The sequence below is a fragment of the Planococcus citri genome, chromosome 5, assembly GCF_950023065.1.
Source record: "Planococcus citri chromosome 5, ihPlaCitr1.1, whole genome shotgun sequence".
Classification (NCBI taxonomy): Eukaryota; Metazoa; Arthropoda; class Insecta; order Hemiptera; family Pseudococcidae; genus Planococcus; species Planococcus citri.
The window spans coordinates 67,829,519-67,853,226 of record NC_088681.1 but is presented as its reverse complement, the minus strand read 5'-3'; the positions used below and the strand labels follow the sequence as shown (position 1 = coordinate 67,853,226).

General features: G+C 34.3%; 1 protein-coding gene across 1 annotated transcript in view; it reads left to right on the top strand.

The window, feature by feature from the left end:
* LOC135846721 (uncharacterized) overlaps positions 1 to 23,708 on the top strand; it is a 127,434-nt gene that overhangs the window by 56,909 nt on the left and 46,817 nt on the right. Inside the window, exon 3 of the mRNA XM_065365975.1 lies at positions 831 to 1,035. Coding sequence (XP_065222047.1) covers positions 831 to 1,035 — 205 coding nt within the window. The remainder of the gene's footprint in view (positions 1 to 830; positions 1,036 to 23,708) is intronic.

The following is a 23,708-nucleotide window of genomic DNA, read 5'->3' as shown; positions in this document are numbered from 1 at the left end:
AGTCCTGCGCTTTGCTAAAATTGCCAAAGCTCGATCATGGTTCATAGGTACTTATTCAAATTTCAATTGGAACGATTTGTTTCGAACTTTTTTTTGCATCAAGTTCATCTAGCTCGGTCTTGTTCAAATCGGAGAGTGTCAGTTCGAAAGATTCCCTTGTAAGTATTAGGTTCCCTTCCCGTGAGATGAATCGCTTCAAAAAATTGTTGTTTTGAAATCCGAATGAAAAAAAGTGCAATTTGAAACAAAAGTGCTTCTTGTACATAAGTAAAAATTTCCATATTATTTCAAGTTTTAAAATCGCTTGAAATAAATTGGCAATTTTTCAATATATTTCTCATTCTTTATCGCTAAATAAAATTGAAAATTTCTCCTAATGGGAATAAAACATTATCGATTTGTTTTCACCTTGATTTCGCCTAAATACCAAAATCTTACGTTTTATGTCAAAAGAAAAACCAACCCAGCTCATTTAAAACCCCATTCGAAATCCAGAATAACAGAAGAGGTGGGGTAGCAACAGTTCAAACATACGTATACTCGATAATAAAGGTGATATTTGGCTCGGTTTTTCATAATGAAATTGCCCAAAGATAGGTTTATATGACTCGGTGTGGAATTTAGCGATTATTCGATGAACTCTTGTTTACTCGATTTGTTTATCGCGCTTTATAAAGACGCAGCATGTGCAGCTCATGGCTATACACGAAGTTGGCTTGATCGATGACAAAATAACGCTACAAAAATTAATTCTTTTTTTTTACGACTGTTCGGTTTATTGGACTGAAAAACACCTTGTTTTATTACCTCGAGGTTTGTTTTGTTTACAGAATGCAAAGAGCAGCCAGCATCGCGTACACGAGCGACACGCACCAATCGGAACAACCCCTGTTGCATTTCTTCTTACCGAATAAAGTCGAATACTATTGTAACACGAATCGAGATCAGTTTTCAAAAATCAACGTTCCGGCGCCTATCGCCAACCCCAGACGCCATTCATCCGGAAACTGTAATGCGGAAAGTGATTTTAAAAAGGTAAGCTTTTTTTTTTATTAACATTTTTGAGTATACGAGCACATCGTACTAGGTCTGCGATGTACATAACCTTGGCAAAAAAGGAAAATATTATCGAATTAGCGAGACGGAAACGGAAAAATTAAACGTTGTAGTCGTGTCGAGATTCTATTTTTTTTCTCACCCAGTTCGCGAAAATACTCGTCCTACGAAAAGTTTGTTTCACCTTGGCTTTTATTTTTCCTATAAGTAATAAAGGCTTTCAGTTTGTTCAGTCTGTTCGTTGAATTGTCACTTCGACTTAGCATAATCAGAAACGTGAATTTCGAGTTTTGCAACTTTTTCATAATACCGAGTTCTCTCGCTTTTGTAAAATAATATTTGACTCGGTTTGAAATACGTACCTACTTCGTGGTGAAAACGCTGTCAGCAAAATTTTTCAAGTACATATTTCCTATTAATTATCATTTTTTTAATTATTAGTATTGGGATTTTTGATTTTTTTTTTCTCTCGAGGTCAAGGATTTCTACGGGGAAACTTATTCAGCTTTCTTTTTAAATTGACATTCGGGGTAGAAAAAAAAACGAGAAAGGAATACTTAAAGACATCGTTAATTTGTTTGACACCAGCTTAGCAAGTTTTCCTCTTCATTGAACTTTGGCATCTTATACAACTTTTCGTATTCATTTTGTATTTTTTTTAAATGCTTAATTATTACGTATTTTCATTTACTTATTACTACAAATGGGAATTTTTTTCAATTGTTTGGTAATTTGTGGCTGATGATTTGTTTCTGAAGAATAATTTTGCAACTTGATATTAAACATGATGGGTTGCGAAATCACCCCATTTAACGCGGAATTAAGCTAAAAATCCCCTTATTTTGCCCCTATTTTTGGTTTTTTCAACCTTAAAAAGAGTGGGGATGACTTAGGAAGCTGCAATTTGGATATGTTGATCACAGATAAGGTACTGTCCGATGGTATGATTTTGGACCCTTTTCATCCATTTGGGGTCATGTTATGCCCCTCCAAAAAAATGACCTTTCTGTAATTTTCAACTTTGACCCTCCCCACTCCAGAGGTCAACTTCAGCTCCCAAAAGAATCCCATTCCCCAAGTTTGACTTCATTTTATCAATTAGAACAGGTTACAAGTCCCAAATCATAAAATGTAAAATTATTGAAATCACGTCACTTTGAGGGGTCGTAGCGCCACTCCCCTTAAGGCTAGGGAGTTGATCGATAGCTCATTTGATAGGTATTGGGGAGGAGATTAAATGATCACTGGGCTCATTTTACTCAAAATTCAATATTTCAGGAGTTCTTGATGAAAAACTGATTTTGAGGGGGCTTTGATACACTGTGGAGGGGTAGCTCGTGAGGTAGGGGTGGGGACTTTTAGCATGTTATTCAGCACACCACCCTAGACAATATTCACCAAAAAAACCTTTGTTTGTAATTATGTTTGGGTCAAATTGCATATTGACTGAGCTATTATTTTTTGATAAATTCGTGTTTTGAAAATTTTTTCTCCGCAAATATTTCGCATCAATTTGACTAAAATATTGAAAGATATCATTCCTGAAATTGGGGAAATGTATTTTGAACGCGGTGATGCCAATTTTCTGGTCATTATTGCCAACTTCAACAAATCGAAAAATTTGTAAGTTTTTTGGCCATTTTTCTGAACTCTCTGAGGCATTGACACAGATCGACGCAGAATCTCAAATACATACTATCTTTTGGAACTGGGCTAATCTTCCCAGAACAGGTTGGGTAAGGACCAAAGCGAAAAAACCACAATTTTTTTCGAAAATGCTCACTCTTTGAGGTACCATATCTTCCTTCCCTTTCAACTCAAAATAAGAGTACCGGTTGAATTTGGTCAAAAACCACCGACTCAAAAGAGGTAGGTATCTCAACCAGAACAAAAGTACCTAAGTACTTAATTGTTGAAACAGATGTAAGGAAATCAAAAGATGCCCTACAATACATCACCAGCGCAAAATTTTGCTGTTGAAATGTATTCCTCGATTTTTGAAGAATTTTTTAAATTTGAAATTTGTACTGTTTCCCATTAAAAATTCATAATTTGATGAAATTGACAAATTTACCTATAGATTGAAATTTAATTTTATGCTCAATTTTCTACTTTCCGAATTGATTGGTAATGATATGATGGTTTCGACCTGTTCTGGAGCTTCCGTGGATTTTCGAATTCTCCAGTTTCCGAAGATGAAGTGCTGCTTATATAAAGCCCAAGTTGCTCAGAAATTTTTTATTGACCGACCCCCCCCCCTTGAAAACCTTCTATGTGCGTAAAATATGAAATGAAAAACAATGAAAACGTTCATTTTTGTGTTTGAATTTTTCTAAACGACTATTTCTGAAAAAAAAACTTCTAGTACTGCGAAAAATATTTTCCTGTACCTCCCTCCTATCTTAAAATAAACTATCGAGACGAGGAAGGTTTTTTCTTGGAAAAGGGTGTTATTTTTAAATTTTTGATTTTGCTAGAACTTTTTCAACTGTTGAGGGACTTTATACAAGTACCTATACAAAATTGTTTGGAGGGCCAAGGAGACGGATTTTCTTGAAAAGGGAGTTCTCTAGAAAGATTGTGAGCAGAAATGAACAAATTTCAAGTAAATTTTCCTGTCTTCAAATTTTTTGTTTTTTTTTTTCAATTTTTTGAGGCAAGGAGAACAGAACGAATTCATTCAAAGAAATGAGCATTGTTTAGAAGCACAGCTAAGGAGGGGAGGATATTCCTTGAAAAGGAAATCATGGTACAATTCTGACGCAGGAATCACAAATTCCTGGATAAATAAGAATTTTTGAGGTTGGTTTTCAGGCACGACTTGATTTCAAAGTTGAGGGTTTCTTTGACGAGAATTAAAACAAAAAAAAATCAGCAACTTTGAAGGTGGGAGCAGAAAAACGCAAAAATAATTTTCACGAGTGTAAATAATAAGGCATCTCAGAGACTATATCTGAGAAGATTTATGATGCGATCTTTGGTCACCAATATTTGAGGATTGAAAATTGGCAATGCGTTGCCCAAAATTTAAATTTTTCAGAAATATTGATTTTGATGGTCTAAAACAAGTATAAACACCCTTAAAAAATGACGTTCTTATGTACCTAATTTTTTCAGCAGGGTGGTTCGATTTTTGAGCTTCAAAAATGAAATTTAAAAACAATCGTGATGGACCCCTCTCCATTTTTTTCTAAAATTTTTCAAAATGTTCACTTTCTCTCCCCCCTCCCCAACAAAAAAATCCACATGATCGCACCTTCACCTACCCATAATATAGTGGCTATTTTCTGTGAAAATTTCGAAACTTTTGGTCTAATCTCCATAGAGATAGAAAATATTGAATTACGAGCAAAGACAGTTACCTATATTATTTGGCTTAGGGGTGGGGTCGGGTTGGGAGATTCGCCTCAATCAACCTTTTGAGTGAGGTTCAAAAGAACAAAGGTTCCATAAGGAATTACATTGGAATTATTATTTCATCCAACTTAAACTCCAAAATTTTAAATCACTGAAAAAGATTTTCCAGTTGAGTGAGAGTTCGACTAAAATGTTCAATAAGAGCTGGGAATTTTTTCAAATATTTCCTTTTATAATTCTCAATTTTATAGCCTACGTCATAGCCCAGGCTAATAGCAGAAAAAAATGGGCGAACCCAAACATAATTGCAAACAAAGGTTTTTTTGGTGAATATTGTCTAGCGTGGTGTGCTGAATAACATACTAAAAGTCCCCGCCCCTACCCCACGAGCTAACCCCCCCCCCCCCCACAGTGGATCAGAGCCCACCAAAATCAATTTTTCATCAAGAACTCCTGAAATATTGAATTTTTAGTAAAATGAGCCCAGTGATCATTTCATCTCCTCCCCAATACCTATCAAATGAGCTATCGACCAACTCCCTGGCCTCAAGGGGGGCGGCGCTACGACCCCTCAAAGTGACGTGATTTCAATAATTTTACATTTTATGATTTGGGACTTGTAACCTGTTCTAATTGATAAAATGAAGTCAAACTTTGGGAATGGGATTCTTTTGAGAGCTAGAGTTGACTTCTGGAGTGGGGAGGGTCAAAGTTGAAAATTACAGAAAGGCCATTTTTTTGGAGGGGCATAACATGACCCCAAATGAATGAAAAGGGTCCAAAATCATACCATCGGACAGTACTTTATCTGAGATCAACATATCCAAATTTCAGCTTCCTAGGTCATCCCCACCCCATTTAAAGCGGAATTAAGCTAAAAATCCCTTTATTTTGCCCCTATTTTCGGTTTTTTCCATCTTAAAAAGAGTGGGAATGATCTAGGAAGCTAAAATTTGGATATGTTGATCACAGATAGGGTACTGTCCGATGGTATGATTTTGGACCCTTTTCATTCATTTGGGGTCATGTTATGCCCCTCCAAAAAAATGGCCATTCTGTAATTTTCAACTTTGACCCTCCCCCACTCCAGAGGTCAACTGTAGCTCTCAAAAGAATCCCATTTCCCAAGTTTGATTTCATTTTATCAATTAGAACAGGTTACAAGTTCCAAATCATAAAATGTAAAATTATTGAAATCACATCACTTTGAGGGGTCGTAGCGCCACCCCCCTTGAGGTTAGGGAGTTGGTCGATAGCTCATTTGATAGGTATTGGGGAGGAGATGAAATGATCACTGGGCTCATTTTACTCAAAATTCAATATTTCAGGAGTTCTTGATGAAAAACTGATTTTGGGGGAGCTCTGATCTACTGTGGGGGGTTAGCTCGTAGGGTAGGGGCGGGGACTTTTAGTATGTTATTCAGCACACCATCCTAGACAATATTCACCAAAAAAGCCTTTGTTTTTAATTATGTTTGGGTCAAATTGCATATTGACTGGGCTATCAGTTAAAAGTGGAATACTGTAGCATAAAAATTGAAATGTGATGCGATCTTTGAACATTTTTACTTTACATATTCCAAAACAAAATTTCATCAATCAAGATTTTTTCACTCTTCTTGCTTTAAAAACTTCCATTTTATTCAAAATAAAATTGTTTAGGATTAAAAATGATTCAAATTTCGATGATTTTCGAAAATTTTAGTTTTGTAATGTAGATATGTACCTACTTACTTATTAAATTACCTATTTCTGAATCTAAAATTTCAACATACCATGTAAAAAGTAAAAGCTTTCTTACATTCTGAAAAAATAAATTTCAAAAAATTATCACCTTTGAAATTTTTAAAAAATAATCACCTACTAGATTTTCAAAAATTGCCCAAAATCGGAAAATCAGATGAAATTTTTGTTATAAGGGTTTCAGACAGCGCTCTTTCTGATAATCGAATTTCCGTTCAAATTGGAAACGAGCAGCTCCAGTGGTTTCTTTGGAAGCTCTAATAAAATAAAATTTGAAATTTTTAACAAAAAAAATGGATGGTAAGGAAATTTACATTTTTACTTTTTGGGGGGGGGGCGGCTATCTCCAAATATTTTAGATTAAATTACCTACTTACTTTAGAAACAAGACTCATAAAATCAAAAAAGATCAATTATTATACATATTATATCTGAAAAATTTTAATGAATTTGGCACAAAGTCAAATAATTTTTTTAGGTGGTATTTTTGTAGGCAGGTCTGTATACCTACATATTGTTTAAACAATTAAGCAAGTCATTCCATGTCAATTCGACTACACGTCTTTCGATTTCACTCAAATCAGTTCCTTACAAAAAATTTTAATTTGCTCAAACCATCGTCTTACTTTAGCTCAAACTCTTCTTCAGAAAATGATTTTAATGGTAGCGAAATAAGATAAACCATTTTCAAAAAAAAAAAAAAAGGACAGTTGACAAAAATAAAAAAATGAAAAAAAAAAAAAACCTAAAAACTCGTTTGATGATTTAAACATTTCACGAGGTAGTTACCTACATCGTTTTCCACTCGTAACCAAAAGTTCATCAGATCTTCAAGTTTCGCTTTCATTATTTCATGGCGATGATTTCAGATAACTTTTCCACATCCTCCAACTCCCCTCTGTGACCCCTTCGCCGATGTGATTATGAAACTATACACAAAGCATATCTACCGAAATTTTCATAAAGTTTGTTGAACGTAAAAGTTATAATTATACGAGAAATAAGTTTTTTCATCGGGTTCAAAGGTATATAGAGACGTTGGGATTGTTTTTTTTAATTCATTATTTGTCTTACGACCGAATTATTTGAAATGTTTAATATTCTGTTGTACGAAAAGTCTGGGAAAACATAATTTTTGTCGTTAGGTATTATTACTTTTCATTAGTGTTTGGGATAATATTCATTACATAAGTATGTACTTTGGATGGAATGGAAACGGTTGAAAAGAGTACGAAATTAATTTTTGGACAGACTAATTATAATTTTTCGAACGAGCGAATGTTGTAGACAATGGAAAATTCTTATAAATTTCAAAACGTTGATTGGTTACACGAGTCAGACTGCGGGAGATTTTTGAGAAGCGTGGACCCAGCGATGGCGAACGATAAAAGCCAAAAATCGAGAAAGCAATTGAAGACCCCGCGGCAAAAAGGGTTCAGCTGCAGTTTTTAACATTTACTAGGTAATGACGGATTCTGATGTAAAATTACCTTCCGCGTCGAATGGTATACTCACAAAGTTCGATTGAAGCGATCCTACCGGAGTTTCGAGGCATTTTGTTTCCGTCGGGGGTAAAAAGGGTTCAGCTGAAATTGCAGCTGAACCCTTTTTACCCCCGACTGTAAACAATTGTGTGAACATGATAAGAAAAAATAATCGTTGGTCAAATTTTGTGTAGTTGGAGTATGATCATTAAAAATATTGTGTATAATGAGTGTTAAAATGAGTTCAAAAGAACAAAGCTTTCTATCCCTGATTTTTGTAATGTAGTGATTCATAATGTACTGATTTTCGATATTTTTCATTATTTTGATATCGTAATACCTTTTTGATCAAACGTTATGCATTCAATGACTCATAAATAATTTTTTATTCGCGTATAAAAACTTTCTACTCGATTTTCAGAAAAGGTGCAAAAGGGTTCAGCTGCACATTGAGCGTGCAGTTGCTAGGAGGTGTATTGAATTTTTTTTTTTTTCTTAAATGTTATTGTCATTACAAAAACTATCTTTTAGTACAGTTTTCATCTCCTAATGTGATATACTTTGGGCGTACACATTTTTTGCGATTTTCTCAGAATCATAAAAATTTCAGCTGAACCCTTTTTGCCGCGGGGTCTTCAATTTAAATTAAAACGTCGACCATAAGAACGAGAGATACCAGAGGATGGAGCTGGATGAAGTAGAGGTCTTATCAGTACCGCAGATAATGTCTATTAGATTCTCGCTCGTCTTACAGCCGGGTTCGATTTTAATTTAAATTACTCTCGGCGGTAAAATATACTGCTGTGTAGCAATAGCAGCCAGCAGGGGTAGGGGGTTGAGGTTTTATAAAGTTATTGGATCAGAATATAAACTAGAGATGAATCGAAATGAGCACAGGCATGGGGATAAATAATATACTTAGATATGGAAAACTTACGCGAGTATATCGCAGAACCGATATAGGTGAGATGAACTTTGATCAATGCTTCGGTACCTATTTTGAAATAATTATTACAATGTTTGTCGAATTGTCTGATGTCTGTGTTTGTTTCATTTCCAGTGTTTTTATGGGCTTTTTTTCAAGGTCGACCGTTGATAATATCTAGGTCAAGTTGAGAAGAAGCGAAAACAAAAACACACCAGAAGAAAAAGGTCTCATTTAGCAAAATTAATTTCTCGTTAACATCATAACATCGTAACAAAGTAGACGAGTCGTGAAAAAAAAATAAAAATAAAAAAAATAATGGAAGCCCTTTTTCTTTTACACTGCTAAAATAGGGATAACAAAGCTGTACGAGAAGGAGAATTGCGTGGCTACTCGTATAGTATATTTTCCTTCAACAAATAATAATTCTAGTTGGCTCGTTTCACGTACTTTAGGTACGGTACACCTTTTGCAAAACTTGGTATTCAAAATTCAAGACGAATGTTGTACCTCACTCTCGTATCGTTGCTTTATTATTATTACCTTGACTCTTTCACAAGGTAAACTTACTCGGTACGTGTAAAGTTTCATTTTGGTTGAAATTTTTCACCTGGTTTAACCCCTTTCGACGATGATATCTAAAGAGTAAAGATATCAAAATATTATAGACCTAGTGGTCGATGTTTATTTTTTTACCTTCCAAATGAATTCGCGTAACTTTCGAGTCGAATGATTCTGTCTTTATGAATGTCATAATATTTCCTCGAAGGCGGTGCCAAATTCCAGATTTAAAAAGATATTCGGTTCGCTTTTTGATAAACAACCTAATAAGCGATGAGGCTGTTGCATTTTCGATATTTTCTCGATACTGTGACGACAACTACGACGCGAGACGCAGATACCGCTTTCGTCGGAATTCAGAAAGCAAATTCTTTTCATCATCGAGTTTGTACGTCGAGATCAAATTGTTTTATACTCGATTCGAGCTTTCTATCGAGATGAATTACGTATACAGGCTTATCTTCGTCTTTATGACGTGTTTTTTTTCTTCCTTCAACAAAGCAAAAAATCCACTTTGAGAAATTTTCTACGTCTTTCGTCGAAAGAATTGGCCTAAGGAATAGCGGAGGTCGCGAAAAAGAACTTTTGCTGGCCAAGGTTGGACGTTGGAAATTTTTCTTCGTAAGTTTTACACTCCTGTTTAAATCAAATGCCTTATTCCTGTTGTTTTTTTTTCAAATTTATTTTATTAACATTAACATAACGAAATATAAACGTATTGTTTCGGTTTCTGACGCAGTTTTTTCCCTCGTTTATGAACAGGGATATCTTGACGAGACAGAAGTGATTGAATTAAAGCAAGGCTTAAATTTGATGCTGGAAAAAGTATTAAATGGAAAATTTTGAAATGGACTTGCCTGTAGTCTGTAACCAAAATTTCATATGCTAAAGTTCATTTTCAGATTTTTAATGTATTTTTAAAAATTTTATAAATTCAAACAAGCTATTTCAAAGACGATTTTTTAATTTTTTATGGAATATTTTTTCTTGAGCAAAGTGAACCAATGTGAATATTTCCTTCGATTCAACTACTACACATCAAAAAATATTGGTTTTAAACATTCTAGACCCTCCAGAAATTTTCTAATTTTCTCCAGAAATTTCAAAAAGCTGTAAAAGGTCCAAAAATGAAATTTGGGACCTGTAACTTTGGTCAGTGCTAATCAAGTATCCATTCGACTGAGGTGTTTTTTTTTTTAATTTTTCCCCAATCCGCACCAGGCGGTGGGGGTATTTTATTATTAAATAAAAAACAATCTTAGACTATTAAGGGTTACTAGAATAAACATGATTATGGGTAATTCTCAGAAAAAAGGTCAATTTTGATGTGCATAATTTTGAAAAATAAAAATCATTTTTTTTTGGAAAATTTCAAGTGGGAATCATTTGTATAGGTGTCCTAGATCCCTGTTCTAGTGTTGGCCTCAATTCAATCTCCCCACTGTGGACCCCGGCCCCCCTAAAACAGCGATAATTAGGATTCGACCCTCATCGATGTGTAATATGTCGATTGATATGTTTTCGAGGTCGTAGAATTCGAATCTGGAGTTATTTTTTATGTAGAGGTGGAGGGGGAGGCGTGGAGAGGGGGAAAATGTCAAATTTTGCTTATATTATCGTGTAATATGTCAATTTATGTTTTTCAGGCCGCAAAGTTCGAATCTGGACTTATTTTTATGGTAGGGGTAGAGGTGAGGTGTGGGGAGGGAGAAAATGCCAAATTTTGCTTGTTTTATCGTGGAATATGTCGACTAGCGCGATAAAAGTACAGCTGTCTGAAATTTGGCCAAGTCGAAGGACAAATGGGCGCTGGACAAGCCAAAGGACAATCTCTACGTTTTTTCGTTTCTAGCCTTACCTACTGGACATTATTCGATTTTTAACACGTAATAAATGTGTACTCATCATGTAGAATAACTTCCCTTTCTCAATTATTGTTTTTGGCGGGTTCATCAGGGTAAATAAAAAGGCAAGCCGAAGGACACCAATTTTGCGAAATACATATCATATTTTCAGAGACAAGTACGATCAGAACGAGCCATTGCGTAGGTTATGAGAATAACATTGCGGGGTAACATTTTTATGAAGACAGTGAACCAGTGCAGCCACTCACCAGAAAAAAATATTGGATTGGGAAGCTACCAAAAATAATTGAAAATTGCTCTAAAATTTGCGCAAAAAGTGTGTGACAGTTTTCAAATGTGAAATGTCAGCTTCCTATGGACTTATTCCAATTGCAATTTGCACAATAATGGACCGTCGTGTTCTATGATAATGAGAACGTGCCAATTTTTCCCCCAAAAAATGAAGTTCATGACACTTTATAACATTCATTTTCAAAAACATGGCGTGTGACAGCCAAGTCGAAGGACATTTGGGGTATAAAATCGAATGTACACCAATGAAAGGAGGGGCTAAAAATTTCAATACCATATGTGAAATGTGTGGGGGATGATCCTTGAATGGACCAAAAAAAAAAAAAAAAATTCATGCTAAAACCTTTGAGAAATTTGCCATGTACACGATTTTTACCTTTTTCTGAGAATTACCCTTATGTATCTAAATATAATTATAGCTTCACTCAAAGTCTAAACAGGGTGGGAAGAGGGGGAAAAGGGGGGGAGGTGAGACGGATTGTCCACCACGACCCAAACCCCTAGGCAGTTGCAGGGCCCAAAACTATAGAATTTAAATTATGTTTTTTTGAAGGAAGTTGATTTTGAAAAAGAAGACAGAACAGCCCAGGTGAGGGCGAAAGCTCTTAAAAATTTATATTTTGAGAGGGATGAAAACGATTTTTTTGTAAGAAGTTCATTTTTTGGCTTTAAAATATGTTTTTTTTATAGAAATTTCCATCTTGATCTTGAAGCGAAGCTAGGGCAACAGCTTTTGAAAATGAGTGTTTCGAGAAGTAAAAAATACTGTTTTTCTTTCATCATAGGCTCTTATTTTGCCAGGCCCTTAAAAAAGAGCGATGTTCTTTGTTGCGCTAGCGATGCATAATTTTTATGCATTTGCGCTAATGATGTATAAACCCATTTGCGCTTGGGATGTGTTTTTTTTCATTCAATGTGCGCTTGCGATGTATGCCCGAAGTGGTAGTTGCAACAAAACCCCGGGAGGGTGAGTTCGAATCTGAATTTTTGGATAACAAGGGAGGTATCCGAACTCGCACAAAAATTTTCGAACAGTGCAAACCTAGATTGAAAGAACATACAAAAATCTATAATCCGCCGGAATTTAAGGTGCTAAAATGAATTTTTCAATTTTTGGTGAATTTTTAAAAATTAAATTTGCTGCTGAAAAATTATGAAAAAAATAAAAATTTCACCAAACTGACCTGGAAAGCTGAAATTCGGGATGCAGTACCCTATTTTTGACTTTCCAAATCAATTGGGACCGGTTTCAAACCTATTCGAGCAGTTCAGGAGCCTCCAGAAAAAAGCATAAATTGTTGAAAAGGGTTATCTTTGATTTTCAAAGATTCGCCAAAAATCTAAAAATCAATTTGAGCTGGTGAAATTTTGGTTATGGAGGTTTCAGACCACGGTTTTTTTCAAAAATCGTGATTCCGTTCAACCCCACCCTTATCGTCATTCTTGCAACAAAAAAAAAAACAACTTCAAAACCCAGTATTTCAACAGTAAGTACTGAAAACAGAAGATATGAGATCAATGGGGATCGAATCGAATAAGTAAAGAAGCCAATATATTCGAACTCATTTTAGCCTTCGAATTAACAACAATAAATACGCCACATCACTTTCAATTTTTTTTTTTTTGCAGAAAGTTTTACTAAAATTTGGTATCCTTTCATCCCTCGAAGATGTCGAGATGCTACTTTGAAAATAAGTAGTTTGTTCAAAAAAAGGGCAACGAAAGACATTTTTTGTAATTTTTTTGAATTTTTAAACGGAAGCTTTCAACTTATGATTTCATCATAATAAAATGAGCTTCCAGTGAGAAAGTTGAGCTTCAAACATTTCAAATTTTAATCATGGATTTAGAATGTAAGGTTGCTATTTATTCTCTTTGAAACCCCTCAACCATTCTCGAGTGAGAGCCTTCGCAAATTTTGGCAGATCTAAAAAAAAATCACAAATGTGTGAAAACTACAAGTCCCCTCCCCGTTCCCTTCGAAATATTAGGGTGAGAATTGTGATCATCACCTTGAAAATCACTTGAAATCATTTCTACTCGCAGTTTCAGTTAATGAAGAATATTCAGTCGTGGAGGAAAGAAAATCGTGTATTTACGGCGAACTGGTTATGCAATTCTATTAACATCTGTGTTTGCGTATGATTGAAATTTACAGGCAAAATATCACCAGACTGTCGATTTTGATTCAACATTCAATCGGAGGTGCCCCTGGAGGGGAGATACGGGCTCTCAAGGAGGAAGGATTTTCGGAAAAATCGTTGTTTTGTCGTTTCAGTTCATACCCAACCTGATTTGGGAAGAATAGCCCAGTCCTCAATGAAAATATGGTTATACTGAGCAGTTGAAAATTGGCGTATCTGCCTCCTTTTTTTACGGAAAAGTGAAATTAAAAGTAAATTTCATTTTTCTGTTTTTTTTTTTCTGATTTTTTCGGAATAATTTTACATCCAATACTCGTATGAATAAGGCTCTTGTTTTTTCATTTTTTTTTTCGTTAAAAATTTGTTTTTCAACATTCGTAATTTTTTAATTAATGTTTTTTATGTAACTTTTCACGGCCATTATCTTTTACTATGTTTTCAAAGGTGTTAAAGCACAAATGAGATATTTCAACACCCACGACAATTAGACGCCAAAACGACTCGAAAATTAAAATTTCCACTCGAAAATTTCTATCCCTAGCGACGACTCTACTTCAGTGTCAATCTCATCTGTAGCAAAACACGAATTCGAAGCTGAGATTACACTTGGAAATTTCATTTCGTCCGGGTGGCTTTATTAAAGGTCAAAAAAAGCTCGCAGCTTTTCCTCCATTAAATCCTGGCCTTTGAGAATAAATTGTTTACGTGGCACATTACGAACGAAAATACATTGGGAAAAATTTCATCAAAGGGTAGCAGAAAAAGTTAATTAAGAAATACACAGTTCGTTAGGTACAGAGCAATGATCTCATAAAATAAGAAAACCAATTCGTCGGTATAAGTATATAACCTTGCCAGTGGCACCACTGCGCCACCTTCTCACCGACTTACATTCCTTTTCCGCCGATTAAATAACGAAAATATTTTAATATTTGCACGTAGCTAACGTTTCGTTTTGGCAAAAGTAGAAAAAAAACGAGATTTACATCTTAGACAGTGAAAATAAAATAAACAGGCTCGAAGAATTTGTAATTTTTCCTCCCTCCCTACTAGTGGAAATTTTTTGTAAAAGTAATTTTTCTCAATTCCGAGAAATTCTCGAGTCTACCAAGACTACTACGTGTATACCTACAGACAGCGAAAAACTAATAAAAACTCTCTCACACACACAAACACAGACAGAGCGAAAGAAAGAATAATACAAAGAGAAAAAATTCATTATTTTTTCCATAAAAAGTAACGAGTTTTGGATGGGTCCGCCTCCTTTGTAATATAACTACGTGGTACTATAAACGTTTAGCCAAAAAACAAAAAATACAAAAAAAAATCACCCAAAAAGAAAGAAAATGGAAAAGAATTCGGTTGTAAATTAAAATGGTGATTAAGAAAGCAGATGTTAATGAAGGGTAATTTGAAATTGAAAATTGCGTAGAACTTTTTATCATGCTCGAAGCGCTTGCTCTAACCGCGTGAAAAATATTCCGAATACGGTTTTTTAAAAAAAGTTGAAAAAATTTCACCTTTTTTTACGTGCGCGAGTACGTTTGAAAAATTGAACGTTGTTAAAAATATCGCGCGCGTAAACGAATTGATAAATATTACGAGTAATACGGACCGAAGTGAGCGCTGAGTGAAGTTCAGGGTGATGGGGATGGAGATTTGTTTTATACAGGGTGTTTCGTAAGTGATGAACATCCTCATTCGATTCGTTACGAGTACGTTCAGGAGTGCGACTTCAAATTTGATGGAAAACATCGATTTGCAGCCTCCTAGGAGTTTAATTATTTTCATACCTTTGGTTTGTTTTCATGAGAAAATAAATTCCCATCTCTTATTTTTTCTTCTATGAGAAGGGGGAGGGGAGATTCCATTTGAGGCCCAATTTCATTATTCTTAAGAAATCATAGTCGAATTGGTAAACAATTTTATTTTAACCTTTCCTCGTAGCTTTTTCCTCAGGCACCTAATAGTTCAAAAAATTGTAATTTTCGAGTTCCAGAATTCAAAATAGGGGGAGGGATTTGTTTCATAAGGTGGAGGAACAATATCTAATCTTCTTTTTTTTAAACGACAGATTGGAACTGAACTGTTTTTGAAGGGAAAGAAGTGAGTGAGCCGAATCTATTCAGTTTGAAGTACACAACTTCTACATTCCATTTGAGCAAGCTAAAATATTCTGAAGCCACTTGGAAGAATCAAACTAAAATTCTAGAAAATTTGGCAATTAAAAAAAAATTATGATTCAACTCCACTTTCAAAGTTTTTTTTTTTTTTTTTTTTTAGATGGTCCAGTAAAATAACCTCTTAGAAGAAATTATTGGATCTGATTAAATCAAATCACATCTGATCAGTTCCAAAACCCAATTTCATCCGAAACATATCTAAATTGGTCAGATGAGATCGCCTCTGCACATTTTTAAAATCAAATTATTCCATTTGACCAGATTCGATCAGACCAAAGTTCTGATCAGATTAGAGCTGTTCAGACCCGATCAGATCAGAATTGATCCAGCTATACCAAATTCTCCGGATATAATCAGATCTGTGAACTGATCCAATCACGTCACATCAAATCCGCACATTTTATAAATTAAGTTTCATTCGACCAGATCCAATCAGGTTAAAATTTTGATCAAGCCAGATTTGTTCAGGATTAATCAGATCTAAATTGGTTCGATAAGACCTGTTTTATCAGATCAGATTTTCACATTTTCTGAATCCAATTTTATCCGTAGATCCGTTCAGACCTGATCAGATTAGAATTGGTCTGATGAGACCTCTTTCATCAGATCTGATCCGATTATATAGACCTCGTTTGATCTGATCAATTCTAATCAGATCCACGTGTATTGATCAGATTAGACCAGATTACATCACATCACATCATATCATATCCGGGCATTCCTCAATTCGATTTCCTCTCCGACCTGATGTACTCAAATCAAAGTTTCAGTCGAATTAAATCTGTTCAGATCTGCTCGGATCTGAATTGGTCTGATACCTATTAAGATCTGTTTCATCAGATAAGATGCGATCAGACTTGATCATATCATGAACATTACACAAATCCAATTTAATCTGACCAGATCAAATCAAATTAAAATTTTGGTCAGATTAGTTCTGTTCAGACCAGATCAGACCTGAATCGATAAGATCACTCAAATCAGACCGGTTGTATCAGATGAGATTAGACCGAATCTGCGCGTTTTTTGAGCCCAATTTAATCTGACCAATCTGACCAGATGTAATCAGATCGAAGTTTTGATCGGATTTTATTTGTTCATACAAGATTAGATCTGACTTAGTCTGATCAGACATTTTATCAAATTAGATGAGAGTTGCACATTTCATGAATCCAATTTGATGACCGGATTAGATCTGTTCAGTCGCATTGATCAAATCTGGATTGGTCTGATAAGGCCTTTTTCATCAGATCATATGAGATAAGACCTGATCAGATCCGAGCATTCCACAAATCCAATTTAATCTGATTAGATCTAATCAAATCTGAACATTGATTGGATCAGATCTAAAAAGCCAATCTTTTCCCAATGTGTATCATCATGGTTATGCATGATGACTTTTGCTCCTGACAAAATATCAAAATAAACAACGTTAAATCTCCCCCCCCCCCAAATAAAAATTGTAATTTTTTTTGTTTTTTGAATTTCGAACAAATAGTGATTTCTTGCAAAAATTTCTCCAAAAGAATATAGTCTATCAATAAAATAAAAATTATAATTTTTGGAGAGAATGACAATGGGGGGGGGGGGAATGATTTATTTTCTAGTGAAAATGTGACAATTTTGGATGGACAAAATGTGACTATGTATTTTCAGAAGAAAATCAAAAAAATTCATTTTTTGAGGAAAAAAATAATATGTTTATTTTTATAAACAACCAGTTGTGAAAAAGTGTCAATTTTAGTGAAAAAGGCGACAATTTTAGGTGACAAAATTACCGATTGGTGAACAAAATGTGTGGTCATTTCGGGAGAGGGGGATATTTTTGGCAAGTAAAAATTAAAAATTGACAATTTTCGGTAGTAGTGCAGTCATTTTAGCAAAATGTTTAGTCGAACCTCGAAAAAATTGGAGGAAAGCTGAATTTTATATTATTTGTTTGGATTGGTCTCTAAGACAACCCATCAAAAGCTGCACCCCGCAACTTGAAGGCTACCCCCGCAAGAGGTCATTAACCTTTACAGATACAGGTTTTTCGGCGATGGAAAAAAGTGATTGAACTAAAATTTTTCCATGTCAAATTTTCTAAAAGCATAAGCAGTTCTGTTAAAATATATTTTTCGATTCTTGGTGAATTTTTAAGTATCAAATTTAGGCCAAAAATGAAAAAAATCAAAATTTTACCAAATTGTGCTAAAAGCTGAAATTTGGGACATACCTTATTTTCGACTCGTCAAATCGATTGGAAACGATTTCAGCCTCCAGCAGATTTTTGAAACTTAAAATTTCCACAAAATTTCATCAAATGAAGTTGGAAAGCGGAAACTTACGCAGCAATCCAATTTAAACACGTTATTAAGTCTACTGCTGGTGGGATTGAGTCATTTTGTGGCTGTTGGAAAGCTAAAATTCATTCTGTAAACTTATTTCAATACGCTAGGGAGTCGACTGCAAGTGGATTTCAAGTCGTTTTGGAGCCTCCGCTCCATTTTTGACACTATTCTGAGTTGGATCGCAGGCAGTTTTAATTTGTTTTGGAATCTCCAGCAGATTTTTAGAAACTTCTGTTTTTCAAAAAATGCCATAAAGTCTATCCGAATCAACTTTTGGCTTTCCAACTCCATTTTGATGAAATTTTGTAGAAATTGCAACTTTCAAAAATTTACTGGAGGCTCTAGTAATTTTCAAAAACTTGCCGAAGGCTCCAAAACAACGTGAAATCTACTTGCAGTCGACTTCTTAGCATGTTGAAATTAGTTTACAGAATAAATTTTACCTTTCCAATTGCTTTTGAGTACATTTTGTGGAAATTTCAAGTTTCAAAAATGTGCTGGAGGCTCCAGAACTGCTCAAAACCGTTTGAAATCGTTTCCAATCGATTTGGCTAGTCGAGAATAGAGTAGATATGTCCTTTTCAGCTTTATAGCTCGATTTGGTAAAATTTTGATTTTTTTTTTCTCAGTTTTGGCCTAAATTTGATTTTTATAAATTCACCAAAAATCGAAAAATATATTATTTTAACTGAACTGGTGATGCTTTTAGGAAATTTGACATGGAAAAATTTCAGTTCAATCATTTTTTTCCTCTCGGACCCTTCATTTCGGCGATACAGCCGAAAAACCTGTATCTATAAAGGTTAATGACCTCTTGCGGGAGCAGCCTTCAAGTTACGGGGTGCAACTTTTGATGGGTTGTTTTAGAGACCAATCTGAACAAATAATGTGAAATCCAGCTTTCCCTCAATTTTTTCGAGGTTCGACTGAAAATTTTGCTAAATTGACTGGACTATAAGTACTTTATGAGAAAAAAAAACGATTATCAATGTTGGTGAAAAGGTGTCGATTTTTTGGGTTGGAAGGGGGGGGGGGAGAGAATTTGATCATGATTGATTTTTTAAAAAATTAGAAATTTTAATTTCAGTGGGAAAAAGATGAAGTAATATTGTTAGTGAAAAATGTCAATTTCTAGTGAAAAAATGGTAATTTTTCATAAAAGTAATGATCAATAACTGTTACTGAAAAAAATACCAAATTCTCGGTGAACAAAATGTTGGTCATTTTTATTCAAAAATTTAAAAAGTTCCAGTACTGTAATTTTCAACTTTTTTACTACATTATTGACGTAATTTTCTTTTTTATAATAGGTATTCAAGATTTACATTTAAGTATATGAATAATAAAAATGAAAAATTGATTCATTTAAATTTCAAAGTTTATCTATAATTTTTTTTTAATATTTTTTTTCAATTTTTTTGACAAAGGCATGACTTTTGCATGATTTAAATCACCTACTATATAGCCACCTTATTTGTTGCATGAGCTCAACTTGGTCCATTTTTCAAAGTTGAAACATAAATCAAATGGGCAAAAATCTACCAACAGACGTTTCTACATATAAACTTTAAGTTCAAATATCCGCTCATTTTTTCTACATGGCTCATCAACGAATTCACAAAGCTCGTCAAGTTCATAACTATTCGCTTTCTCCCATAAAACCTCGATTAAAATATGTACCAAGTAAAGTGAAGCTGTGGCTATAAAAATGAGATTTTATAGACCTCGTTGTGACTCTTACCTATACAATTTGTAAATCAGACGAGCTTGTATGTTTATTTTTTTTATGTAGAAAGTACACGGGTGAATTATGACGCGATACGTTACTTCCTGGGGTTAGCGAAGAAGAGTCATCATTTACGAAACACCCTGTCCCTACATAAAACGCTTAACTCGGGATGTTTGTGCAATACGCGACGGGTGCAATTTTTAAAAAATAAAGACCAAATTATCTTCTTTCGCCGCCTTGTATAATAAAGGTACATTTGTCTTGGATGCGCCAACAATGTAGTCTGCTTTCTTGGCCTGATTATAGGATAGGGTGTCCTAGGTGGTGATATGCGGAAGAAGGCGACTATAAGTTTATCAAAAACGAAGGAGAAAAAAAAAGCAACGTATACACAATCCTTTGCCTCTTCTTTCCATCTCACTATAGCTTGCGAAGGATATTCCGTGCTAAAAATAAAAACACTGTATAGAAACGAACCGGGAGGAGGGGAGGGAAAATATCTACAAAGAAAACTACGCCGATATTTCTCTTTTAGTATTCTACCTGAGTTCTCAATCTCATCGAGTCAACAGTTCCATATACCGATAAAGTTTTATTGCTGCGTGACTTTTTTTTATCGTGCTTCGGAGTTAATCTAACTTTTAAATATTCGATGCGTCGACTCCTTCATCCGGCTGTTGTTTCTTTTGACTATGGTTGTGGAGTTGGATGATGAAGATTTACCCGAATGTAAACACGTGTAATCGGTGTCTTTGTGGAGGTCTTCGGTTCGAAAATAACCTAATCTGTTTACCATGAATTGTCAAAAGCTCTAATCGAGCTTTTTCTATTTCATTTTTTCCATATATCTTTTATTCTTTCGACGTTCGAGATTCGGTTTTACGAAAATGCAAAATCAACCTTTCTCGAAATGTTTCGACATTTTGTCAAATTTACCTTTACGTGTATTCTTCGTTTTGTTTGAGGGGCTTAAATCGTTGAGTTTTGAGATGTGGGCGACAGAGGCAATACCAACGACTAACTTATCGAATCAAAAATAGAAAAGTTTTCTATTTGAAGATCGAATGGAATAACAGGAGTGAAATTTCTAACCGTGTATAACCTCTGAGGGATTATTGTAAACAAATTTGTTACCTTGAACTCGATGTTGAATTCTTTATAAGGTAGGTGCGGGCGGATAAAAGAGTATTTCTTTTATTCCTCCATATATCGTGTCTTTTATGAAATATGAGCACTGCTGCGTAGATTACTTCGTTTGAATGAAACAAGAGTAGTCGTCTAACTCGAGTCAAAGGGTTAAGTATTTTGCAAAGTTGAAGTTAAATTGGAAAAAATCCATCAGTTTTTGCTGAACGTTTACAGTAGTTACTATACTCGTTTTACTGGGGAATTCCGCTCGATGATTTTGCCTACATATGAGTAAAGTCAGAAGTATTTCGAAAGTTTTCAAGTTTATCTCGAGTTTATTCGTAAACTGCGTCACGTCGAATGGAAAACTGAGAGATTTTCAAAATTACAACTTGCCAAAAAAGTAAATAAGACAGTATCTACGAGGTGGATATCGTTTCATCTTCATTTTGATCCGAACAAATAATCTACTCGAGATTTTGATACACAAAGTATCTTCGAGCAATTAAGAATATGCGTCATAATTGACATAGGTACAGAAGATTAATAGTATGTAGTTCGATATTGTTGAAAAGACACGCGTTTGTATTGATTTTCTACTCTTCTAAAAATGATACTTTTGGGGACGATTTAAAAAAAAATCAGTTTCTGTCAACAAGACATATGCGTGAAGATAATTTATATGCAACAAAGCGACGTATTCGTCGTCCTACATACGTAATTCAATAGGATAAAAATAATCATTCGAGGAATTTTTTATTTTTCGAATTCACTTTATCTAAGAAAATAATGGTCAATGTAACGAAAAATTTTCCGCATACGCAGAACATTCCTTTAAATTTCTCGATGCGATTGGAATTTTCCAGAGAGGGTGTTTTGTGCGTAAATGCTACAGTATTTGGTAGTCAAAATAGCTTGAAACTTTTTGAGAATTATTGGCAACAAAAAGATACGTACCTTAGGCAAATTCCTGGTAAAACAGGGCTGGGTTTGGATAATTTTTGAAAAAAAGAACTGAAAATCATCTTCTGACAACTTGACTGAAAAAATACCACTTTTTCAAAAAGGAAAAAATTGTCCATTTTAGGAAAAAACGTCAATTTTTGGCAAAGAAATTACATTTTGCAATTTTTTTTCGAAAGTGGCACTTTTAAACTCGTTTTAGACAAAAAACGACCGTTCTTAGTAATTTTTGGCAATTTCAGTTAAAAAGGAGAGATATTTCAATTAAGTATACGAATTATAAGTAATAGAAAACTAGAATTTTTGATATTTAAAAAATTGAACTTTTTTGGCATTTTTTTCAAAAAAAAAAAAAAAAAAAAAGAAGAACTCTGTCGATTTTTGAAAAAGCGAAAATTTTTGACAATTTTTGGCAAAAAGCAAGACTGACAATTTTTTTTAACGTCGGGCTTTTTGTTTTTGTTTTTTTAAAGCGATAGATGCGTTTGGGTAATTTTTTAAGAAAAATTATAATTTTTTGCAAAAAGCGACTGTTTTTAATAAGAAAAGATTTTTTATTATATTTGTATTTTGGCAATTCTTACAAAAAGTGAGATTTTTTGCTTTTTTTGGGCAAAAAAATCAAACTTTTATCATTCACAACCGATTGCCAATGGAACAAACTAATTGATTTATAGGTAAATCATTCGCGAACGAATTGATTCGTATAAGTGGTTCGTTTGCGAATGAATCGATTCGTATAAGTGACTCGTTCGTGAACGAATTGATAATTTTACTCAATTTTTGATATATCATTCGCAAACGAGTTCATTTGTATAAGTGACTCGTTCGTGAACGAATCGATTTATTTACTCAATTTTTGATGAATCATTCGCGAACGAATTGATTCGTTTAAGTGACTCGTTCGTGAACGAATTGATTCGTACATGTGATTCGTTCGCGAACAAATTGATTCATTTACTCAATTTTTGATAAATAATTCGCGAACGAATCGATTCATTTACTCGATTTATGAAATTTTTTTGTATAAATGACTCGTTTGCGAACAAATGGATTCATTTACTCAATTTTTGATGAATCATTCGCGAACGAATTGATTTGTATAAGTGACTCGTTCACGAACGAATCGATTCATTTACTCGATTTTTGATGAATCATTTGCGAACAAAGCGAATAATTTTAAGTGAATCATACGCAAACAAAATTTTTTGTATAAATGACTCGCTCGCGAACGAATGGATTCATTTACTCAATTTTTGATGAATCATTCGCGAACGTACTGATTAGTATAAGTGACTCGTTCGTGAACGAATTGATTCGTATATGTGATTCGTTCGCGAACAAATGGATTCATTTACTCAATTTTTGATGAATCATTCGCGAACGAATTGATTCGTACATGTGACTCGTTCGCGAACGAATTGATTCATTTACCCATTTTTGGATAAATTATTCGCGAACGAATTGATTTGTATAAGTGACTCGTTCGTGAACGAATTGATTCGTACATGTGACTCGTTCGCGAACGAATTGATTCATTTACTCAATTTTTGATGAATCATTCGCGAACGAATTGATTCGTTTAAGTGACTCGTTCGTGAACGAATTGATTCGCACATGTGACTCGTTCGCGAGCGAATTGATTCATTTACTCAATTTTTGATGAATCATTCGCGAACGAATTGATTTGTATAAGTGACTCGTTCACGAACGAATCGATTCATTTACTCATTTTTGGATAAATTATTCGCGAACGAATTGATTCATATAGGTGACTCGTTCGCGAACGAATCGATTCATTTACTCAATTTTTGGTTAATCATTCACAAACGTATTGAATAATTTTTGATGAATCATTTGCAAACAAATTGTTTTGTAGAAGTGATTCGTTCGCAAACGAATCGATTCATTTACTCAATTTTTGGTGAAACATTCACGAACGAATT